General features: G+C 32.2%; 2 protein-coding genes across 2 annotated transcripts in view; both read right to left on the minus strand.

Moving 5' to 3' along the window:
• Window positions 1-22690, minus strand: part of LOC123692240 (NAD(P)H-hydrate epimerase) — a 494715-nt gene that overhangs the window by 351673 nt on the left and 120352 nt on the right. The window lies entirely within an intron of this gene.
• Window positions 957-21822, minus strand: LOC123692227 (proton-coupled folate transporter-like). The gene is made up of 7 exons (XM_045636940.1): window positions 20848-21822; window positions 18785-18944; window positions 7989-8090; window positions 3897-4034; window positions 2962-3045; window positions 2499-2655; window positions 957-1440 (listed from the first exon to the last, which is right to left on the minus strand). The coding sequence occupies exons 1-7, from the start codon at window positions 21649-21651 to the stop codon at window positions 1335-1337; spliced, it is 1551 nt and encodes a 516-aa protein (XP_045492896.1). The 5' UTR covers window positions 21652-21822; the 3' UTR covers window positions 957-1334.

The raw sequence follows: 22690 nt of genomic DNA on the forward strand, positions 1-22690 counted from the left end.
ATGCGGCTTAACGTTTGTATTGAGACTACTGATTAGAATTAAATAAATATATTTATCGAGCTATATTAATGGCCAATTTATAGACTATTCCCTATACCTATATTTTTGTATACAGTATACTACTAAGGTGAATAAAATTGTAATAAGACCTCTTTTAATGGAAGAATGAGTATCATATGCAAATGAAACCCCAAACATTCACACCAACAAACCCACAACAAACCAATCAAATATGGTCATATTTGATTGGTTTGTTGGTGATGATTGGTGAATCATCACCATAAACCACCATCCATCACATCACAATATTTTACAATTTTCCCATAGCTATTCAAAAACGTAGAAATAAAACAACAAATATATTTCACAATCATTATATTGTATCCACAAAACAGTACATATAACTGTCAACAATAATACAATAATGTAACAATATCACTCTGGAACCTCCGATAGAATATCACAAACAAGGTATCAATAAATAATATGAAATTACAATAAATCAATTTCCTGTATATATCAAATTTTACTTACATCACTCTAACAATATCTGTTTTTAAGCAATTGCATAGCTTCTATCGCGGGCCTTGAGCGCGCGGACCGAATCGAGAAATTCCGTAACGAAAAAACCTCACGCTCCCTACTCCGACGGGCGGAGGTGTGGCTTGAAGGCATAGCATGCAATAGCTTTACCGCGGCAGTCCCCGAGTGGCACACGTCGTTTTTTTTTAACTTAAATATATACACGTGACAAATATCATTTTATTTTATCAATACTTTTCAACATTTATCTACATTTTAACAATAATAATGATAAATGTGTTACGTGAAAGAATGCAGCATATTTTAACGTAAATAATACGAGTTTTAATAATGAAAAAAATAAGTATTACAATCACTATTTTGTGCATTATTCATAATATTAATTAATTAAACTAGAGTTACGTATAATAATGAGATTACTTTAGAAAACTTAGCAATATCTCTGTTTTTTTTTTTGTCATGGCGTAAAATATGCAACTACGAGTATGTATTTTAAACAAATTTAAAATCCGTTATTCTCAACAATTTAGTCAGGTCTAAAGCCTCTAAGATGCCATAATTGAATAGAGACAATTTTAAAGCAGTGATAACATTAAAACTTATTATCGCTAAGAAGTTTTATCCAGATACAAATAATAATTTGTATGTATTTTTCTTCATGAGACAGAATTTATCATTATTAATCAGATTACTTTACATAAATTCGACCCATTTTAATAGCTATTTGATAGCATAGACATCTTAAAAAATCATTCATTTTTGTTTCTTATTCCCTTGAAATAAAATTAAATCTACGTAGTAACAACTTCAGGTGCAGTGGGCGGTGGCGCTGACGGTACGTTGGGAACTTCGAGTCGTTTTTGCTTTGCGTCCTCTTTGTGTTGGTGGTAGAACCATCTGGAATATATGAACCATTAATATGCTTATTCTTAACTGTTTGTAAATGTAAAACTATTACCTACTACCTACTGCTTAGATCGATTGCTTACTGATATTTGACTTTTTCATTCATATTAAACATCACAAAGGGCAAACTCTGAAATATGTATAAGAAGACGAGCAATCTCGACTTAAAGACAAATATTTCCTTTAAAACCCCGTAAGATTAAACTTTTTTTTATTAGTTATTAATAAATAAATATCAATCCTATTCCCTAAAGATTCATCCATTTCAGGAAGCCCCTTTGGATGCATCTTTTTAATTACTCAGGCTTTTCAATTTACTCTATTATTAAGATATATGCCATATACGCAACTAAAATTAAGATGCATACATGCTCCCAAATATCCTACAGTACTGTTAACTTAGTCAATAATAAGGAAAAAGGCGGAAGAAAACAGGAAAACATTAACGTCTCACCCTTGTGTTTTAGACATGTTTAATCATGTCTCCAAATGGACATAAGAGCAAACTAAGGCGGGGAAATGACACTGTTATGCCCTTTACATATAGGTTATATTTGAATGTGTATTTTCTACGAGAAGCAGATGGTAAATGACAAACACCGATTAACGACGATTCTGGAAGTGTTATCACTTCCTGAATTTCAGTAATAGTTCTTAAATGCTGTCTAGCTTATATTAACAATGTATATGCATAATTTACGACTTAATCTACATCATCAATCAATAGATCGGAATGTTAGATGAGAGATGATGAAAAAAAAGTTAGAAAAAGCACTGAAAGACATTCTCGTGAATATATTATTATAAACTATCCTTTATAAGTGTGCAAAGTTTGAATTAAATGCGTCCGTATAAAGTGGGTTAATATCCAGGCTAAATGAGACAGACATACAAAAATACAGGTGAAGCTAATAAAAGCGTTTTAATAAAGACGTCTGAACCAGATTCTATATTGTGTCAAAATATGAATACAAATAAGGCAGAAAATTCAGATTTTCTATACATAAAAATATATACAATTTTAACTCAATTACACCATTCAAACTTACCCAAATATACATAATGCGGGTATAGTAGCCAGCACGCTTAAAAGAAACACGGCTCCGGGCAGAACATGCAACGTCATGATGTAGACCCGGGAATATAAAGGAGCAAATATAAGTGGCATCATTGTTTCTGCTATACCGAAGAGTGAAAATACTTTGCCTGTAAAGGAAAACATGATTAATTTACATGTAAGACATAATGATTCAACTTTCGAATTTAATTAAACATGAAGACAGGTTAAATATTGAAGAAACATAATATATAGGCCAATCTCTACCAATTTTACATTTTTGTTGAATGAAATTTCTTGGCTTTTTACCACTGATACCCTAAATCTTGAAACTTTAAACTTTTTAAGAGTAGATTAAAACTTGCGTCTCGGTTATCCTGCTTCTTCAGCGCTACATTTTTTGCGCAGAATTCATAATTAGTACTCTAGAAGGCTGAATTTGTGTGAATATTTACCCAATTCTTGGTGAGAGACCAGCTTCGACGCTATCGACCTCAGAGCGATGGTTGTCGTCCCATTTAATATCTCAACGAGCGGAGCTGGAGACAAACAAAATAATAAGAATTTATGTTCGACAACTTCACAGATAATTTTAATTACAAACTAACTTGGAAACTACTTTGGCAAAGATCAAACGATCGTTACGTTTCTTTGATAAATTTTCTAGCATTTCTTTTAATTGACGCGAAGTTTGTTAAGGTAATAAATTGGAGGCAAACTTGTTTTCTATTTATGGGTGCCTTTTTTAATTCAATATTTTGATAAGTGTCATGACTGATTTGGTTGGATTAGCTGAAATTAACTTTTTGTTATTTTTAGAGTGTTGTGAAGGAAAACGCAAAAAAAATTTTGTGACAATATTTAACATCCATTTATGATCCTTCTACGCAGATAAGCCGCTGTCGTTTTAAATTATATCTATTCGCTTCTGAAGTAATTTCAAGAAAAATCCAACAAAATATATAAAATGATTGTCCCTTAAATTAATCGTATCGTAACCGTATATATCGTAGGTGGGCATGAAATAACAAATCTTTGAAATCAAAATATTATCATATTCATTATCACAAACAAAAGGACATAAGAGCATCCGATTGCTAACATCATATTGCTCATCAACAAGATTATTTTCATTAAAATCTGTTCAATCGTTTTAGCGTGATTGAGTAACAAACTTCCAAACTTTTGCTTTTATAATATTAGCATATTAATCCTCAAACTTAATGACCTGGCGGCTGGCTGACACTGCTGTAATCTTGCTCATGTAGATAGTTCTTATAACTATGGCATAAGGGCATAGCTGTTGATATTTTACGTGCCGCGCATCAACTTGCGCCTAACTTCAGCTCGACCAAAAAAATTATAGAGTATAAATAATATCCATACATACCTACATAAACCTCGTAATCATTTCTAGCAAAAGCCAACACCAGCGCTCCAGCGATTTTGCTAGAAGTCGATATCATCCCCAATACTGAATCATCAGCTCGTAATTTCTTGCTGAATATCGTTATGGAGAACATTGTACCTGATAAAAAAAAATACATTACAAAAAGAAAATATTTATTATTTGTTTACTGAGAATTTTTCAGTGGGAGTTCTACATAACTCAGGGCCCTAGGGCACGGAATGGCTTGGTATGTTGTGTAAACTCATTTAAAATTCGTGAAAACATAACTATCACGGTGCATTTACATCAAACGAGCAAATGCTCATTCTAACCCTACCATGACAAATTATTTTAGTGTAAAGAGGCGTAAAGCATTATTTCGTTATTCTTAGTGCGTTCAAAAAGATTCTATACAATGTGCTAAAACTGAATACGAGTTTTCGTTTACACTAATGGATCACAAAAGTATCCTCTTGCTCTAGCTCTATATTGGTTTGATGTAAATGCACTGTTAAACAAATGTTCAATATTTTATTCAATATAGTGTGACTCACAAACATAGTTATTTGAATGGTTCCACTTGTAATACAAGTTAATTTCGAAAATTTTCATAAACACGCAAACCAAGGCGCAGACTTAAACCTGAATAGATATTATATAAGTCATAAACAATTACATTTTAATTAATTTTACGATAGTTCAGATATATGTATTTATAAATTTATCTTTAGCTACTAGCATAGTGGTATGTTACCTATTCTCTAGCTATGTTAGAGTCAAATGAAATAGCTACCTAACTTCTAACCTCATAGGTATCTCTAGTAACAATCTGACCAAATGCAATCTTCCGAATAACCCAATGAAACAATGACCGAGCTGAGTACCACTACAAAGACATACAGTTGTATTTTGGTACACCACATAGACACAATATACAGATACAATCAGTAGGGAAACTTCATAATTAACGTTCGAAATGGGTCACGCACACAAGCAAGCGTGTTTACGAGAATCGTAAGGGGCAATTGACAGATATAAGAATACCCGTGGAATACCCTTACGATTTTCGTAAACACACTTGCTTGTGTGAATGAGCCATTTCAAACGTTTTTATAAAGTTTCCCTACTGGTTGTATCTGTATATTGTGACATAGATGAGGTTTTCAAAACAGTATATAGACATGAATTTTCCGAATAGGAAGTTGCTATTTACTAATTGACTTCATTTACACGTCATTTACTAAAAATACAATAAAAAATGATGGCATATTTAGCAAACAGCAAGGTATTCTTCTATTTAAGGACAAAAAAAACTGGTTTACTGTTAAAAACAGACAATTTGAATGTGGATTTTATTATTCCATTCCTCACTTTTTTATTGTTAATCGATTACAATAATAAATTTGGTTGCATCATATTATGCAATGTTCTACATTATAGCTTTTGCCAGAAAAAGCAACCTAACATGCTAGTGTTTTATAAACACAGTTGATGTAAAACCATCCACACTTCAAGTGTTTACTAATTCACAAGTAGTGTTTTATAATTCATCCGAACACAATGGACATTAAAGACTTTATAACGGATTTTAAACGCGATGTATTCATTACTAGCGGTCCGCCCCGGCTTCACCCGTGGTACATATTTCGCAATAAAAAGTAGCCTATGTCCTTTCTTGGGTATCAAAATATCTCCATTACAAATGTCATGCAAATTGGTTCAGTAGTTTAGGCATGATTGAGTAACAGATAGACAGACAGAGTTACTTTCGCATTTATAATATTAGTATGGATAATATTTTCTATAATAAAGTCTTTAATTTGTAAATGTATAATACTCGCGTAAAATCAAACACTAGAAAATACTACGAACACAATGATCAAAAGAGTAAATATTTTCATACTTGTCCAGGTTTTGATGTGTCATCATTATCACGTGTTATTTAAATTTTTCATTAATAGATAGGGAGGCGAGGTAGCTAAATGGCGTAATTAAACGGCGCCGTCGAGACTTATCAAAATCGATAGATAAAATAATTTCGAAAAGAAAAGCTTCTATGGTAAAAACCATTTTAGCGGTGGGTTTGGCGTGTACGGATTTTCAAAAATGTAAAAAAAAATAGTTACTTGGGCATTCTCGAGCGCGTCAGATATTCATACTACGTATGCCCCAAGTGCCTCTGATAACAACGATATACTAATCTGCCGGTTTGCGTGGTGGGGCTAGGCATATTAATTCGTCAAAAATGCACAAAAAAAAAATTTACTCGAGCGCGTCAGATTTTCGGAAGGGGTGTTAAGTAGGCCCCAAGGAAGCTCCCCTTAAAAAAACTGACGATTTCGGCGTGACGCTAAGTTACGATGAATTTTTGAAAATGCAGAAAAAAAAAGTCCTTTTGAAATACTCGAGCGCGTCAGATTTTCATAGGGGAGGTTTATCTCGGTCTCCTGAAAGCATATTTTCTTAATCTGACAAAAATGTTGGTGGGTTCTCTTAATCTGACCGAAAAAGGTTTGAGAGTTTCTTTTTTTTAATCATCGTTATTTCATATCAATTTTTCTTAACACCCTCAGTTTTCGAGATATACTCAAAAAACCGGGAGTTTGAGTTTTTATGATGCTTCAAGTCAAAAAGTTTTAACTTTGGACAAAAATGTAAAGAGACCTTTTTTGTGTAAAATAAAATTACCTTTTTTGTTTATTCAAACTTTTTTTTTTGTAAAATGTATCGTTCGCGACTTATATACTGCAACGCGTTTTTCGGAAGACGAAATGGCTCCTCCAGACTTCCGGTCACGCGGAAACCGGCAGATTTTGTATTTTTAGTAAGTTTTAGATGATATTCTTCAAAATAAAAATAAAAACAATCGCGCTCGAGAATGCCGGTTTAACGTTTTTTTTTTACAAGTTCGCGACCCTATAACTTGGCGGCGTCAAGGACTTATCGTCAGATTAGTTAAATTTAGTCTTAAAACACTAAAATCAACCCCCAATATCTTAATCTGACGCGCTCGAGTATTTCAGACTATCGATTTTTTTTTACTAATCTGATCGTCTATCCAGGGCGCGCGTCACTACTTAAAGAGCTAAATAGTTAACAAGGTTGTTCTATTAGGTCTAAGGTATCTCTCATATCTTAAACTGCCACGCTCGAGTATTGCAGAAAATTCCCCTCTTCGCCTCCCTATCTATAAAAACTACAGTGCGATTTTAAATAATTGTCGTTTTGGTGTGAAGGTTCTAAATATGGTCTTTATTCCTAATTTCCTTGTATTTATTAGATTTATTTTTAAAGTGAAACTTTTATTACATCGTCTCAAACTTTTTGGTCTGTGTAGCGCATGTCGCGTGATGCACGATACGTACGATAATTATCGTACAAATACGATAATTTTTAGTTAAATGTCTATAGTGTGAAAAAAATTTTCACTTTTACCGTGGTTTCATAAAACCACACAACATTTTTAATAGGTTATTTGTGGTTGAAGATGAACCACACATAACGCTGTAACATTATTGTACGTTTTATTTAATGAAGGCATTTGAAACTATTAAAGGAAGTATCATATGAAATTCACATATCTATGAAAAGTTCTCTCTGTTTGGAACCGATAATTTATTACAAAAAGAAGGTTTCAAATCGCACACAATATATTATGTTAAAAAGAATTCACCAAATTACCATACCTATTCATATTTTATTAAGAGTCCATCTAAGAAAAGGTCAAAGAGCTACATTTAAAATGCAAATGCACTTTGTTTATCTTGATAATATTATGCTGAAATACCCAAGGATTAAGTATTTTATAACAACAATAATAATTTAAGATTTCTTGAGAAATAAGGTCGTCAAAATATGCATAGCTTTAGCTCTAGAAAATTCCATATCGAACTCAAAAATAATCATGGAAATGGATTAAAAACCATGGAGCAATCCCCCTTCCCCTTTTTCAAGGCACATCTTTTACTCATTTAAAATGATTTAAATTTTTGTTGAATACTTATTGATAGTAAATAATGGAACATCTTTTCCTCATTAGAATGGTCCAAATTTTTGTTGAATATTTATTGATATTACATAATAAATACATACCAATAGAATGTGTGACAAGACTGTACGTGGAGTAAATACTATATTTCACTTCGTCCCAGTTGAAGCGGTATCGAGCGAATATGTACATTATACTCAGCTCCCCTGAAATAAAATACATATTAAATATTTCCTTTGCTTAAGTCTTAATTTATATTAAAGCTGAAAATCACCACTTATATGTGTATACTTCTATACTAATATGATAGAGTTGTAGAGTTTGTATGTTTAGAAGGGATAATCTTCAGAAGTACAGATTTGACGATGAAAATTAGTTCACAAACAGCAATTGTCACTATTCAGGAAATCAGGAGTAACATAAAAAAAAACATATTGCTGTTAAGCTATTTATGGGGTAGTTATATAGGTATGTATAATATGAACTACTTCTGAAGATACTTCTGAAAGCTTTTAGATACCGTTCGGCATTCACAAGAATAGTAGCCCAAAACTTTCTCATCAATCCTTTACAGATTAGGAAAAAAAATACACGGAAAAACATTATTGCTAATAAGGTATTGATACGCCTTTACACGTATGTAATAAAATAGTCTTTTGTTGATATCACAGGCATTGAAACCGGATGCGTCGTTTACGGTTCAACTTCAGTGCTTATAGGTATAATCAGTACTATGATATACACTGATTACGCAATATGTGACTTTAACCAGATGATTATACGCCATAAACTAACCAAAACCTCTTTTATATAATGTGCTAGAGCGTTAAAGAAAGACTCTATTTTACAATCTTCGTCTTATTAACCTCTGTCATGGTTAATTGACAAAATATAATTATTTCTTTTGTATATGGTAGATCCTTCAAGAGATACTTTATATAAAAACATTGCTATACAAATTAACCTCTTTAATTTTTAATTTAAATCCAACTTTAGTATTGCTTCAATTTTGATAGAATATTACGTCAATGTAATGTTATTGTACTTGTATCATCTTCCAACATAATAACATGAACACAAATATAATTTCAGGCATACGCTCGAGGTAAGTAAATAGAATATTACAAATATGTCAACGGATACACGGTCACAGCACTCTAAAATGCATTATAACACTGCATTCATATTACTTATCTGTTTATCTATTTCGCAATACAAACAATTCAAATTACATAACCGTGGTTTATCCGCTGTCACTTGTCAAGTAGACAAGCAATAATGGACTTAATGCACTGGCATTTTGGATTAATTTATATTGGCTAAAATTCAATTGTCAGTTTGTTACATAACTGTATTTAAGGGGAAAGTTATTTGCATTTTACTGGCGTTTTCTCAAACACAATGCGTAATATTTCACAGTGCATTTAAATGTATAGTGACACCATAATATAAAAGCTATTGAATCTTTTATCGCTTTTATAATCATAAACACTATCAAACATTTATATGAAAGGCCTTCTTAGAAGCTTCTGTCTTCTGTCATCAAAACGATTTATTTCACTTGTTGTAGCCTCCCTATGTGCTCCGATGTGTAAATTATGTCTTTAATGATTACTGCTTTAAAATAAAATCATTACCTATTTTTAGAAGCACGGTCTGAATTGTAACGAAATCATAATATATCCTGACTGGTTTACAAACAAAATAAAAGAGCTACAATATTTTTGTACATGTATCAGTTATCTTGAAGCCTTGATCGGTAGTCAGGCAAAGTATAGATTTCTAGGAACGTCTCGAAGAGCAGGCTTTATTGCATATCCTCACTAAAGCATAAATATTGAGAAAATATATTACCAAAGAATAATGATATTTAAAGTGTGCTCTTATATTAAAAATCTTTTAAACCACTACGCTACCGAAAAGTGAAAAATATATTATGAAAATTTGTAAGAAACTAGCTTTCCGTCCGTCATTTCACCTGCGTTGTCTAAAACCTCATTAGTTATATGCTTAAACCTTCCTCAATAATAATTACTATATGTATTTAAATAAAACCGCATCAAAATCCGTTGCGTGGTTATAAAGATTTAAGCGAACATGGAGACAGACAGACAGCGACTGTGACTTTGTTTTATACTACTTATGGTGTGATTAATTGTTTACACGTGCCTACAAATTAATAACGATTTTTGATACTAGAAATATCAATGAAATGAATAGATACTTTAAAATGTTATCAAACTACTCGTATGATGAGAGTCTCGACAAATATTGCTTAACTAGGCTTAACAAATGGTGAATGATACATCTGATAAATAGATCAAATTATTATCAAATTTACAAGCTAAATAAACTAATAATTTATTATTATTTAACATAAGTTTTCCTAATAAACGGTAGACTTCTTATGTTATGAGAGCTGTCGCAATGACACGCACGCGGAACGCATTGTTGCCAGTGAATTTTTAACAACTTTTATTTATTTTATTTATTTATTCAGGGCCACTTACAAAACATACACCAATAAAATAACAGATATACAAGATACAAATATATATAGCTAAGTGTTGTTTTACTTAAAAGTTGCCACGGCTTGTTAACGGACAAAAATAAAAGAAAAATACCTATACAATTTATTCAAATAACTAAATGACTATTTTGATAATTAACAAAATAAATCTTAGTTAAAAAAAATACATATTTAATTTTAATACAACTGCAGACTACATTAAAAATAAAATTCATTAAAATATAAACATTTAAATTCATAAAAATCAGTAGGGAATATAAAATATAACTTAATCCACATTTAAAAAATTAATATCACAGCAAAATAAATAGATTTACATTTAATACAATAAGCAGGTAGGTAATTAATTATAATCTGACTAATATGTACAATAATCCATTAGTCTAAACAATAAAACGTAAATTTCAACTACAATTAAAAACCAATTATTAACAGTTATTAACAGTGTAAATAATGTATATGACAATGTAAATAGAGTAGTTAAACCAATAAAAATAAAATCAATAGTAAACACAAGGCAAACACACAAAACTTAACCGAGACCAATGATGTTAATCATGAAACAAATGAAGCAACAACATTATTTTTGAATTTTGGAAGACTGTCTGAGAATATGTCTATGTCTATTGCACGATCTTTTGACAACTTGTTATATTGTTTTAAGAGCCTATTCATTGTGGCATTCTGACCCAGGTTGGTTTTAGATATTTTGGTCGAAAAAGGGGCGTATTTATCTACACGGGGCATCCTCGAAGGTGCGTTAATATTTATTCTCTCAATAAGAAACGGGCAGTCCAACAAACCATTAACTAATTTGTACAAAAAGCTCATGTCCAATAACTGTCTCCTGTCCGATAAACGATGGAGATTAAAGTGTTTTAATTGATGTTCATACGTCGTTAACAATTTTACTTTATTGCATTGATACGTTAGGTGCCACAGGAAACGTTTTTGGATTTTCTCTAGACGCTTAATATGTACCTCATAATGCGGTGACCAGACTTGAGAGCAATATTCAAGACCGGGTCGAACTAGAGCCGAAAAAAGTTTGATCTTAGTTTGTGGTTTCCTGAATTCTTTTGTGTTTCTGATTACAAAGCCTAGCATTTGAAAGGCTTTATTTGCAACAGTGTCGATATGGGTGTTAAATTTAATTTTATTATCAAAAACAACTCCGAGATCTTTAATAGTGGTTACCTCTTCCAATATCTTATTATTTATAGTGTATGTCTGTGTGTTACTGAGTGTACTTCGCGAAAAACGTATATACTTACACTTATCTATGTTCAGAGCTAAACCGTTTGTCAAACACCAGTCCACCAAGCGATTTAAGTCAGCTTGTAAATAAAGAGCATCGTCTTTATTATTTATTTGTTTTGCGAGTTTGAGGTCATCAGCGTATAGAAAACATTTACTGTATTTAAAAAGTGGTACGACATCGTTTATAAAAATATTAAACAGGATTGGTCCCAAAACCGATCCCTGGGGAACGCCTGATAGGTTTGGAAAAGGTTGAGACGAATATCCCGCAACAACCACCCTCGAAATCCGACCGTTTAAGTATGAGGAAAACCAATTCAGCAAGTTTCCTGTGATACCAAAAGAAGAAAGTTTGTGAATTAGAGCCTTGTGGTCCACGGTATCAAAAGCTTTGCTTATATCAGTATATATGGTGTCAACAGGGATATTAGCGTCTACTGAATCCGTCAAAAAGGTCGCAAACGAGGTGAGGTTCGTTGTCGTGGATCGAGCTTTGTGGAAACCAAACTGTTGGTGTGAAATCAATTGTTTTATGTGCCACGTTATTTTTGGTCTTATCAAAATCTCGAACAATTTGCCAAAGACAGGTAGTATAGAAACTGGCCTATAGTCCGTCACAGATGTTGAGTTACCACATTTGGGAATGGGAACAACCCTAGACTCTTTCCATGCACTAGGAAAGATACCAGAAGCTATTGACTTATTGAATATCATTGAGAGGGGTAAGGAAAGGGCGACATGACATTCAATTGCAAATAAAGAAGGTAAACCATCGGACCCGGCGCCTTTATTACGGTCTAACTTTTTTAGGCCAATACGTACGTCACTTTCCGAAAAAGACAATTCAGCTAGAATATTGACTAATGAAGAACATTGTAAATTGGAATCATGATAGTGTAATGAAGTGGTAGAAGGCGATTTATAGACAGATGCGAAAAAGGATGCAAAGAGATTGGAGATGTCAGAACCATTAGAGGCCTGCCTGTCACCTAGATACATTGAAGAAGGATAGGTACTTTTATTTTGGCGCTTGTTTTTCATATGTGTCCAAAATAATTTTGGATTTTTTGATAAGGAATCCTCAATGTGCTTTATATAGTTCTTATAACAAGATTCGATTAATGATGCACAACGCTTTTTCAGTAGCAAAAAAGAAAGCTCATCCAAAGGGTTTCTGTACTTAATAAATCTTTTTCGTATTTTATATTTTTCATTAAGCAATTTTATAAGTTCTCTGCTGTACCAACAGGGATATTTTTTATGTTTGGTCTTACTTAAAGGTACGTGTTTCACGATGACACTTCTTAATATTTTATAAAAAATATTTACCATATCGTTTACGTTCGTTAGATTTGCGAATTCATTAGTCCAAGATATAGAGTTGAGTTCGCATATAATTTTATCAAAATCTGCTTTGTGGAAGTTATATTTATCACCAGGAGTTTGGGATGGAAGACTTGGACTACTGTAACAAGACAAAACAAACTCCAGGGGCGGATGGTATTGGTCAATATTGCTGCTAAGCACATACTTGCTTTCCTGCATATACTCAACGGTCTCTGTCGATAGAATTAAGTCCAGAATTTTACCTTGGTGATTCAATACTGTATTATATTGTTTTAAATTATTTAAAGCTGCAAAATCGATTAATGTCTGCCCGAGTGGACCAGGTAGAGAACAATGATGAGATGTGATATTTTTATCATTAGGCCATAGTACCGAACTTAGATTAAAATCACCAATTATTAGTGTACTGTCGCGAGATTCTAAAATACGATTAGTGTTGTCAATAAAATGCTCAAGGATATGTTTTTGAACGGGGGGAGGTATATACACAGCACATATGCATAACTTATTTGAACAGTCTCGATTTCTATACAAATCAAGTTCAACCCATAGATCTTCGCAACCGCTCTCAAGCTGAGTTAATCTACGAGACTGGAAGCGCTTAGATATGGCAATCAGAACGCCACCACCTGATTTATTTTTGTGATATAAACTACTTAGTTTCTCGGTCACGTCTATATGCCACATAGCGATCGTCAAATAATTCCGAGTCAAGTATTGTGTGGTTTAGCCAAGTTTCACATAGTACAATAACATCATAATCACAGCATAAAACGTTTCTATACAAATCTAATGTTTTAGTGCGTAAGCCTCTAACGTTTTGAAAGTATACATTTAGGGACGAGAATTTAAACAGAATAAACAGTCATAAACAAATGATTAATTTAAAAAAGAATAAATAACCAGTTACAATACATACAATTACTGACTTTGTAGGAAATGTTGATTTATATTTTTTGTCTATTGAATTTTAGCATGTAATAGCAATTATAGCATATATTAGCACGATTGAACATCTTAATATATTATATAAACCTCGTGTCACAATGTTTGTCCTCAACTCCTAAACCACTTAACCGATTATAATAAAATTCGCACACCATGTGCAGTTCGATCCAACTTGAGAGATAGGATAGTTTAAATCTCAAATCGTTTTAGAGAAAGCGGACGAAGCCGCGGGCGGTAAGCTAGTATTATATAAATTTTGTAAGTTTATTCTCGATTTTCAAGCTTTCTTGGAAATAAGGTAGCCCAAACATTCTAGCAACCAATCACAGCAACCAATGTTCAATATTATCTTAAAATATTAAAAATACCATGTAAGATAAACTTAAAAAAATAAGCCCAAAATTTAATCTACAATCTTTTAATGAATAATTCATGTATTCAGAAGTTATGTTATATATTTTTACTCCATTCTACAAAAATACAAAAAACAAATATAGCCTCCAACGTGTCGATCAAATCTGTTTCATAGTCGTGACAAAGCGAAACATAATGATTGTTAATAATATTTATTATTATATTTAAATGCCTACTTTTAAAACTCGATGTGTTTACGCGGCTTTGCGCACTTTTAAGTTGTTTAATTTATTGTTTTTTATAAATAAAATAATAATAATATAAATCCACACTTTAGCATATAGATGCTCGTAAATTTTACTCCTTCGAAAAAAACAATCAACATTTACATATTATGAATAAATTCAGAAGATTTCACATCAAACAAATCCTTTATATCGGTATCAAATGAACATTAAAAAATGTCTTTTCATTTACCTTGAAAAAAAAGTGATAATTTTCGATTGAAAACTCTATGATTCTATTATTATTGTTCTAACTTATGTTTATTTGCTCTTCCTTCAAGTCACAACGGAGCGATTTTATTATAATATGATTTCTTAGTCTGATGTTACTTAGGTGGCTAGAGAGTAATATGGGCCACTTCTTTACTTCACTAGCACATCTTATAGGAATATAACGAGCAAAGCTGTGGGTGGAAAGCTAGTTAATTATAATAGATGGGTTCTAAATAAATTTACGGTTGGAAAAAACCGCGTAGCAGGACTAACAATGGCCCTAATACATTGGCTTAACCTCAATTGTGGTTGGGCATTCAAAACCGTATTGTTGAAGAATTCAATTCAAACATTTATAATATTTTTGCACGTCACTGCGTAGGAGGGAAGCTTAGACTGAATTATTGCAATCTATTGTTGTAAAAACATTGTTGCTAACCTATACTGTTTACTTGATATGCTTCCGTTAATTGATACTAAACAATTGGTATCTAATATCGTGTTGTATCTATACTATAACATTTTAATGCTGAAGAGTTTCTTTGTTTGGACGCGCTAATCTCGGGAACTACTGGTCCAATTTTAAAATACTTTCGGTGCTAGATAGCATTCATCGAGGAAGGCTTATATATCATCTCACTGAGACCATTAGGAGCGGAGCGCTCCAGGTAAAAACGAGGAGCACAGCTAGTGTATTATAAAGTTTTCTTAAATGTACAAGTTGCAAACGGGCGACATATAGCAGCAGACCTCACGACGTGTCGCAGCGATACTAGGTTTTAAGTATTTCTATGAAATATTTTTTTATCCAAATCTTGATATCTGTCTTTCAAACTTCCTTCCGAACTGATAATACCTACTTGTGTTATGGGAATACAAAAGTGCTTTTAAATAAGCTGTGTAACACAAGTAATAAAGAGTTACTCAATATTACATAACAATAAATACAGGTTTGGAAAGCAGTTTCGACACAGAGATATCTCCAATTTTTTTAATTCAAGGTATTAATACATATTTACTTCGTTCCAGAGGGCAATGACAATGTAAAATACTACTGTATGCAAATATTGTTAACAATATTTTAATTAACTTTACAAAACATAATATTTTGTTCAGAATCTAATATTTTGTACAGAACAAAGTACTCAATCATTAATCTTGTTTGAGGCATAAGTAGACGGGTAGCTTTAACAACGTAAATTGAAAAATTGCCCATTAAATTGACGATAAGACAGTTTTCGTTCATTCGAAGTGGGAGGTAGTACCTATAAGTATTTAGTAATCTGTGGCCTAAGATATCTTCTTGTGGTATTTATAGTTTATATATATATAAATCTCGTGTCACAATGTTTGTCCTCAATGGACTCCTAAACCACTTAACCGATTATAATAAAATTCGCACACCATGTGCAGTTCGATCCAACTTGAGAGATAGGATAGGTTTTATCCCGGAAATCCCACGGGAAAGGGAACTATTCGGGGTTTTCTCTGAAAACGCGGGCGAAGCCGCGGGCGGAAAGCTAGTAGTTTATATAACTAAATGGTGCAATGGACTATGGAATGAGACTGACTTTAGCCCAGAGACTATGAATTCGGTTCCCGCTATGCGAAAAATATGTTTCTATGAATTATTATATGAATCAAAGAATTCAAAAAATAGGTACCTATTTAGTTATATTCTCTTAGTGATATTGCGATGACATTATGAGAAGCAATTAAATATTTATTTCATTCAATCGAAATCAGGTTAACTAGAGTAATATTAGTAAATGAATGCTCTATTATATTCAATGAAGGTAATCATCATTTATTAGTATTAATTACCACTTTATTGAATCCTTACTTCAAATAATTTAAGAGCGAAAGAGACGAAATAAGTGGAAGATTAATGATTGAATATGAAACTTCAGTTATATAAATGTAAAACTAAGCAAAACATAATTAATTAATAATATCTGTAGTTACAGTGTTGTGTCCTCCTAAAAATAGGATGTAAAATACTTTTTACATTCAAAAAGAAGTAAATAACGATAAATCTTGAAATAAAATAACATATCGTTTTAGATACTATTATTAAATGAAATGCGAATTTGAAGCCCTCTAAGAGTTAAAACTATTAAAAAAATCAACACAACTTTCTATAATAGATCTCTTTCGATCGATAGATATATTTTATTCAATTTTTTTCTGGTAGAGCTGACTAAAATATCAACAAACATCTACAAAATCAATTCAAAAGTATCAAGTTCGAAATAGTACAAGATAGTACGTTTGAATGTATTTTGCATGTATCAGTTTATTCTGGCAACTTCTACCGGATATTGGGTGAATTTCTGCACGCAACTGAATAATGCACGTTGCAACTAACACAGAATCGGCCAGATGTCCGAAGATTTGCTCTTTCTCTATACAAATGTAATACCTATAGTGGCTGGTGACTTTTGATTTATTATAATAAATTTATTTTATTATTTTCAGCTTTAAAGAACAATCTCTCAAGCATTGTTTTTGAAGTTATACTTCTTTTGGCGCGATGGAAAAAATGATGAGAGTGAATTTTTACAATGCGCGCGCACACCGACACCTAAATTGAACAAACAGCATGAAGTTAGTTCTAGGTGGTATGAAAATTGATAACTATGTTCAATTTTTTTTTTCCATATGCCAAAGAAGTATAACTTCTAACGCGCGTACACACACTTTTTTTTGCAGTTGAATATTTTTGAAATAGATTGTTCGTACTTACTTCTCACATGAAGAAACCTATACTTTGGATTAAGCCGGGATGACAGCAAAAATAAAGGAAGAAAATTATTTCTTATGTTGGATATAGTATAATATAAAGTGTTTAAAATAAAATAAATTGATGCATTTTACGAAATGTATTCACAAATATATATATTTTGCTATAATATGAAAAAGCAAAGTTCCTCTCATCTATTAAAAGTGGGGATAACCTACTGCCTGACGTACAGACGGTGTCTACAGTGACGGGTCACTAACCTCCTCAATCTCCGTCATCCAATTCTATGACTGGAAACTCTTTATTCATTGAACGTGCATAAATTAGCTTTTTATTTAACAACCAGTAATTAAAAAGAAGTGCTTCCTACAAGAATAAAAAACTCGTATCTTGATTCATGATAAGCTTTTTCTTCCTTAGATATTTATTTATCTATGAGAAATTAATTATCTTAGGAAAGAAAATGCGCGAAATCAAGACCAATTCCTCACTCTATTTTTAACCGACTTCAAAAAAAAGGAGGAGGTTATCAATTCGGCCGGTATATATATTTTTTTTTTTATGTATGTACACCGATTACTCCGAGGTTTCTGAACCGATTTACGTGATTCTTTTTTTGTTCGATGCGGGATGGTGTCGAATTGGTCCCATAAAAATTTTATTCGGATAGGCCCAGTAGTTTTTATTTTATGAGCATTTTTGTCTGTAGGTATTTGTAAATTTTGCAAGTGCAAGTTTGAAGTCGGTTGTTTTTAACGCAGTTATCACTTGTCTTGTTAAACAATCATTCGTGTGAATGAAATATTGTTAATGAATTTTTAAGTATTTAAAAACCTAAAAGAGAAAAATGTGATTATATTAAAATCGTATCAAAGGAACCTACACATAGTGTATCAATTAATTATTTACCGGCTTAGCGTAGCCAACGCTATATAGTTACTTATGACCACTACCAGCTACGTTCTTAATTTTATCATATATATACTTATCCATTGTTTAACTTTTTATTAGTAAGGCCGTTAGTTTATAATTTGTATATCGGCCTTACTTATAAAAAGTTAAACAATGGATAAATTTCAACCATTTTCTACCATAGCTGTGTCCTGCTCTTGCTCACATAAAACGTCAATCATACGAACAAGACTGGTTATTGCAATAACTAATCCATTGAATAGCGAATGTGTAACGTTTTATTAGTAACACCGTTAATCATTTACTCACCCCATAGTGGTCCAAAACTCAAGCAAACAACTGTCAGAATGAGGCAGATTCGTAGTCTTCTCTTATTTGGTCCAGCCTTGAACGCGATCTGAATAGTTTCCTTCAAACTGTGGAAATCGAAGAACTCCAAGAAGAATCCACTGCAGCCAGTCCGTAGTGTCTAAAAAAATATTAATATAAATTGTTATTCCCTTATTTTACTTTTTTTTCTTAATCTCTCTTCTAACATCTTATGCTTAATTTATTTTTTAACAAAATTTAAACCATTACCAAACCAAATTAAAATGGACCAACCTTTTATCAAATAAAAAAGCATGAGGCTCATCAAAAACGGTTCTCCCAGTCGAAAGTTTCGACGTATCAAACACAAAAAATACAGTCTCATTAAGACTCTCCTTTTTTGAAGTCAGTTTAAAATAAATCTAAACATCTTCAAGCTATTATTATAATTTATTCATAACGTGATAAAATGCAAAATAGTTGTCTATGAATGAGCTCAAACACGTATTTATTTTATGGACATAACTACATTTGTGTTTGATTTTTATTCATATCTTTTTTAATTATGTATTATGCTTTCACAAACAATAATATTAAATTATCTATTTTTCATAATATGAGGACGACCTCAACTAGGTATATAAAATTATATAACATGGTATACGAATACCATATTATATAAATACCTATATAGTTGATGTTTTAATTATATAAATTAGTATTAATAAATAATTGCATTCGCAAATTTAATTTAATTTAAGATGTCAATAGGTAAGTAATTATCTATAATTATTTTATAGTAAACTGACTCTTTAAAATAATCTAAGTTGTAAACAGATCAAATCAGTAGTATGTAAGTACTTTCTCTCCAAAGGCTTGATCTCCTTTGAAAAGTACTAAAGTATTACCGGACCGGTACCTATATCTGCAGGTATTTTAAGAATGATCTGGAAATCCGAGGAAGCATGTTCTGTACCTATGCAGTATGCATTGATCTTAATTTTACTTTATAATTCAGAATATAAACACAAAACATTTTTGACTATTGTTAGAGTGCAACTCCTAAATGTAAGTAGGTACACAATTAAATTTTAAATAATAAATAGCTTATCGCCCGCGGCTTCACCCGCTTTCTCTAAAACGATTTGAGATTTAAACTATCCTATCTCTCAAGTTTGATCGAACTGCACATGGTGTGCGAATTTTATTATAATCGGTTAAGTGGTTTAGGAGTCCATTGAGGACGAACATTGTGACACGAGGTTTATATATATTAAGAAGATAAATTAGGTAAATAAATTAATATATTGATTAGTTAAATTAACTAAAATGGAAATCAAAGCATCTTCGCTTCTAAAATTAAACCCAATCCATAGTAATATGAGGTACAAAATCACAGTACAAAATGAATCAAAATACTTATCAGTATTTGTAACTCACGGAGTTATCGACTATCGTTGTTTGTAAACATTAGAAAAAGCGTTGCCATTTGGAAACCACGTCTTTGAACGACGCTAAAAAGTGCATGAATTTTACTTTAAACGTGAAACCCTTGTAACTATATTAATTTTAATTAATTCTTTACTTTTTCGAATTAAAAATTTTGTCAGTTGCTAACCTAACCACTATGCGACCCTATTATAAAAGTAAACAAATCTAATAATTTTATCGTATAAACATTAATTGAATTATCTAGAAAAACTCTACGTAAAACAAAAATATGTATATTTACTTATGAATTTTCTCTGTCATCTATCAAACAGACTTTACTTAAAACTATCAGAATACGTTTATTGTTAATCATTGCGTAATTACCAAAGTTGTTATAAAGATATCATAACATAAACAAATGCATTGATATCGATTTCAATTAATAAACGCAGTCGTCGTAGGTAGCTAGGTTAGGTAAATTTGTTTATTCGTAGTTAAATTAGATAAGTCGCGGCTATTTGATAATAATAATTTACTAAATAATATGTTGAAATATTGAACTAATAATTACACGGTACTAACATAAACAGACAAATAAGAATGAAACAAACATGAATAAAATGTGAACTCACCTTTTCTTTATTTTCGAGCCATCTGTGGTCCTCAATAGCAATCCAAACGTATGAGAAATTTATAAACTGGAACAACGCGGACGCACTGAAAACACCATAGTAACCCGCGTAACGCAATAGTACACCGCTCAGTCCCATTCCCACAGGGAAACCTACAGTCATGCACAAACTAAGTATCCCCATGCGGAAAGTCCTCGTTTCTTTAGACGTTATGTCCCCTAAGTAGCTAAACGCACCGAGAAACATCGTGTACCATCCGCCCGTCAGCGCTGGGAATATGACCTCCATAAAAACAGTCAACTCCACGGGGACTTGATAGAAAAAGTATGTATTGATCATGTTAAGAATACAAGTCATGAATTCCCCGAAGATCGGCATTAGCATGCAGATTTTCCGTCTCCCGGTTTTGTCGCTCCATGCGCCGATAAATAACATTAGGAGCGTCGGAACGGCCGTGTGAATTACACTTTTCCATCCCTGTACGGATGCGATAAGTTTCTGCACTTCATCCTCTTCAAATGTGTGGTTTGCTCGGTTTCTTAACCTCAGATCTGAGCACACTGTATCACTAAACTCCAGGTTAACTCTACAGGCCTTATCTAAGTTCAAATTCTGAGTCGCCAGCATCGCCAAAACACTAGGCATCACGAACAACGCTAGCACTGGTTCCACTGTTATATTTGATTTGATATATTGCAATTTTTCGAAAAAGCCCATGTCCGAAAAGTCAGTTATCACTTCCGACTTTAGCGGCAACTCCTCTATCTTCTCCGCAACTTTCGGCACTGCTTTTTCGACCGTCATTTTGATGTTGAATTGAATAAAAAGACACAATGCACTATAGAGGCCGGAAAACACGCGCGAAGTATGTGTAATGTTCAATTACATTGTTATTGACTACGCTGGGAGATGAATAGGGCCTGTAATACGTTGAGCGTCAACGCTGCTACGCTGCTCGCGGACAATTGTTCGGGTATATGTAAGCAATCTCTTATGTTGCCATACCAGTCTTTAATCCGTTCACAAATATTGGCCGCGGACAGAGATCGCATCGACCGTAGAATCAAACATTGACATTTCCTTTTGAGTCAATGGCAGATAATGAACCACCTGATGATTGTGCATCGTTTGCATAGACGGTGTATTGTGAAAGCATCTTAATTAATTACAAGTACGTTAACTGCTTTATTTACTTGTAAGTACTTAGACACTAATGAACATTGTTTCGTATACTAATTATAGAATTGTAACAACAATAATTAATATAAACCAAAATAATAATACAATGAACTTGTAAGCAAATGAAACCATATAGGAGTTTATTTTCCCCGGATATTTTTTTTTCAAAAACAAAACGAATACAAACAAAAATATTAATGTGAACTTAACCTGGATGGCACAGAAAGGTCTAGTACGTTCTATTTGCCATTAAAATAGCAACGGTTTACATACCTACTGGCTAGAAAGGTTTATTTTTAGAAAGGTAGTTTACTCGTAAAACTTGCGTTATCTCAGCGTCACTTAGAATATTAAGTAATGTGGTAACAATTTACATTTCTCTTTTTTAATCTATTACAAAGGCTTGGCAAAGTATAGCTTATCGATGGTAAAAGAATTATTTAAAAAAATACTTTATATTATTCAATGAATGTGAAAAAACTTAAAGGTAATGGAAAGTTTCGGATGTTTTATATATAGAAACGAACAGGTTTTAAGAGCATGCAACATTTACATAATATTTTACATGTATTTTTATTTAATTCACTATTAATACGTACACGACAACATATAAGCTTGTATCCTGTACTTCCCCGGGTCGGTTATGTTATTAGTTACTTCCATG

This window comes from Colias croceus, chromosome 6 (genome assembly GCF_905220415.1).
Source record: "Colias croceus chromosome 6, ilColCroc2.1".
NCBI classification, from domain to species: Eukaryota; Metazoa; Arthropoda; class Insecta; order Lepidoptera; family Pieridae; genus Colias; species Colias croceus.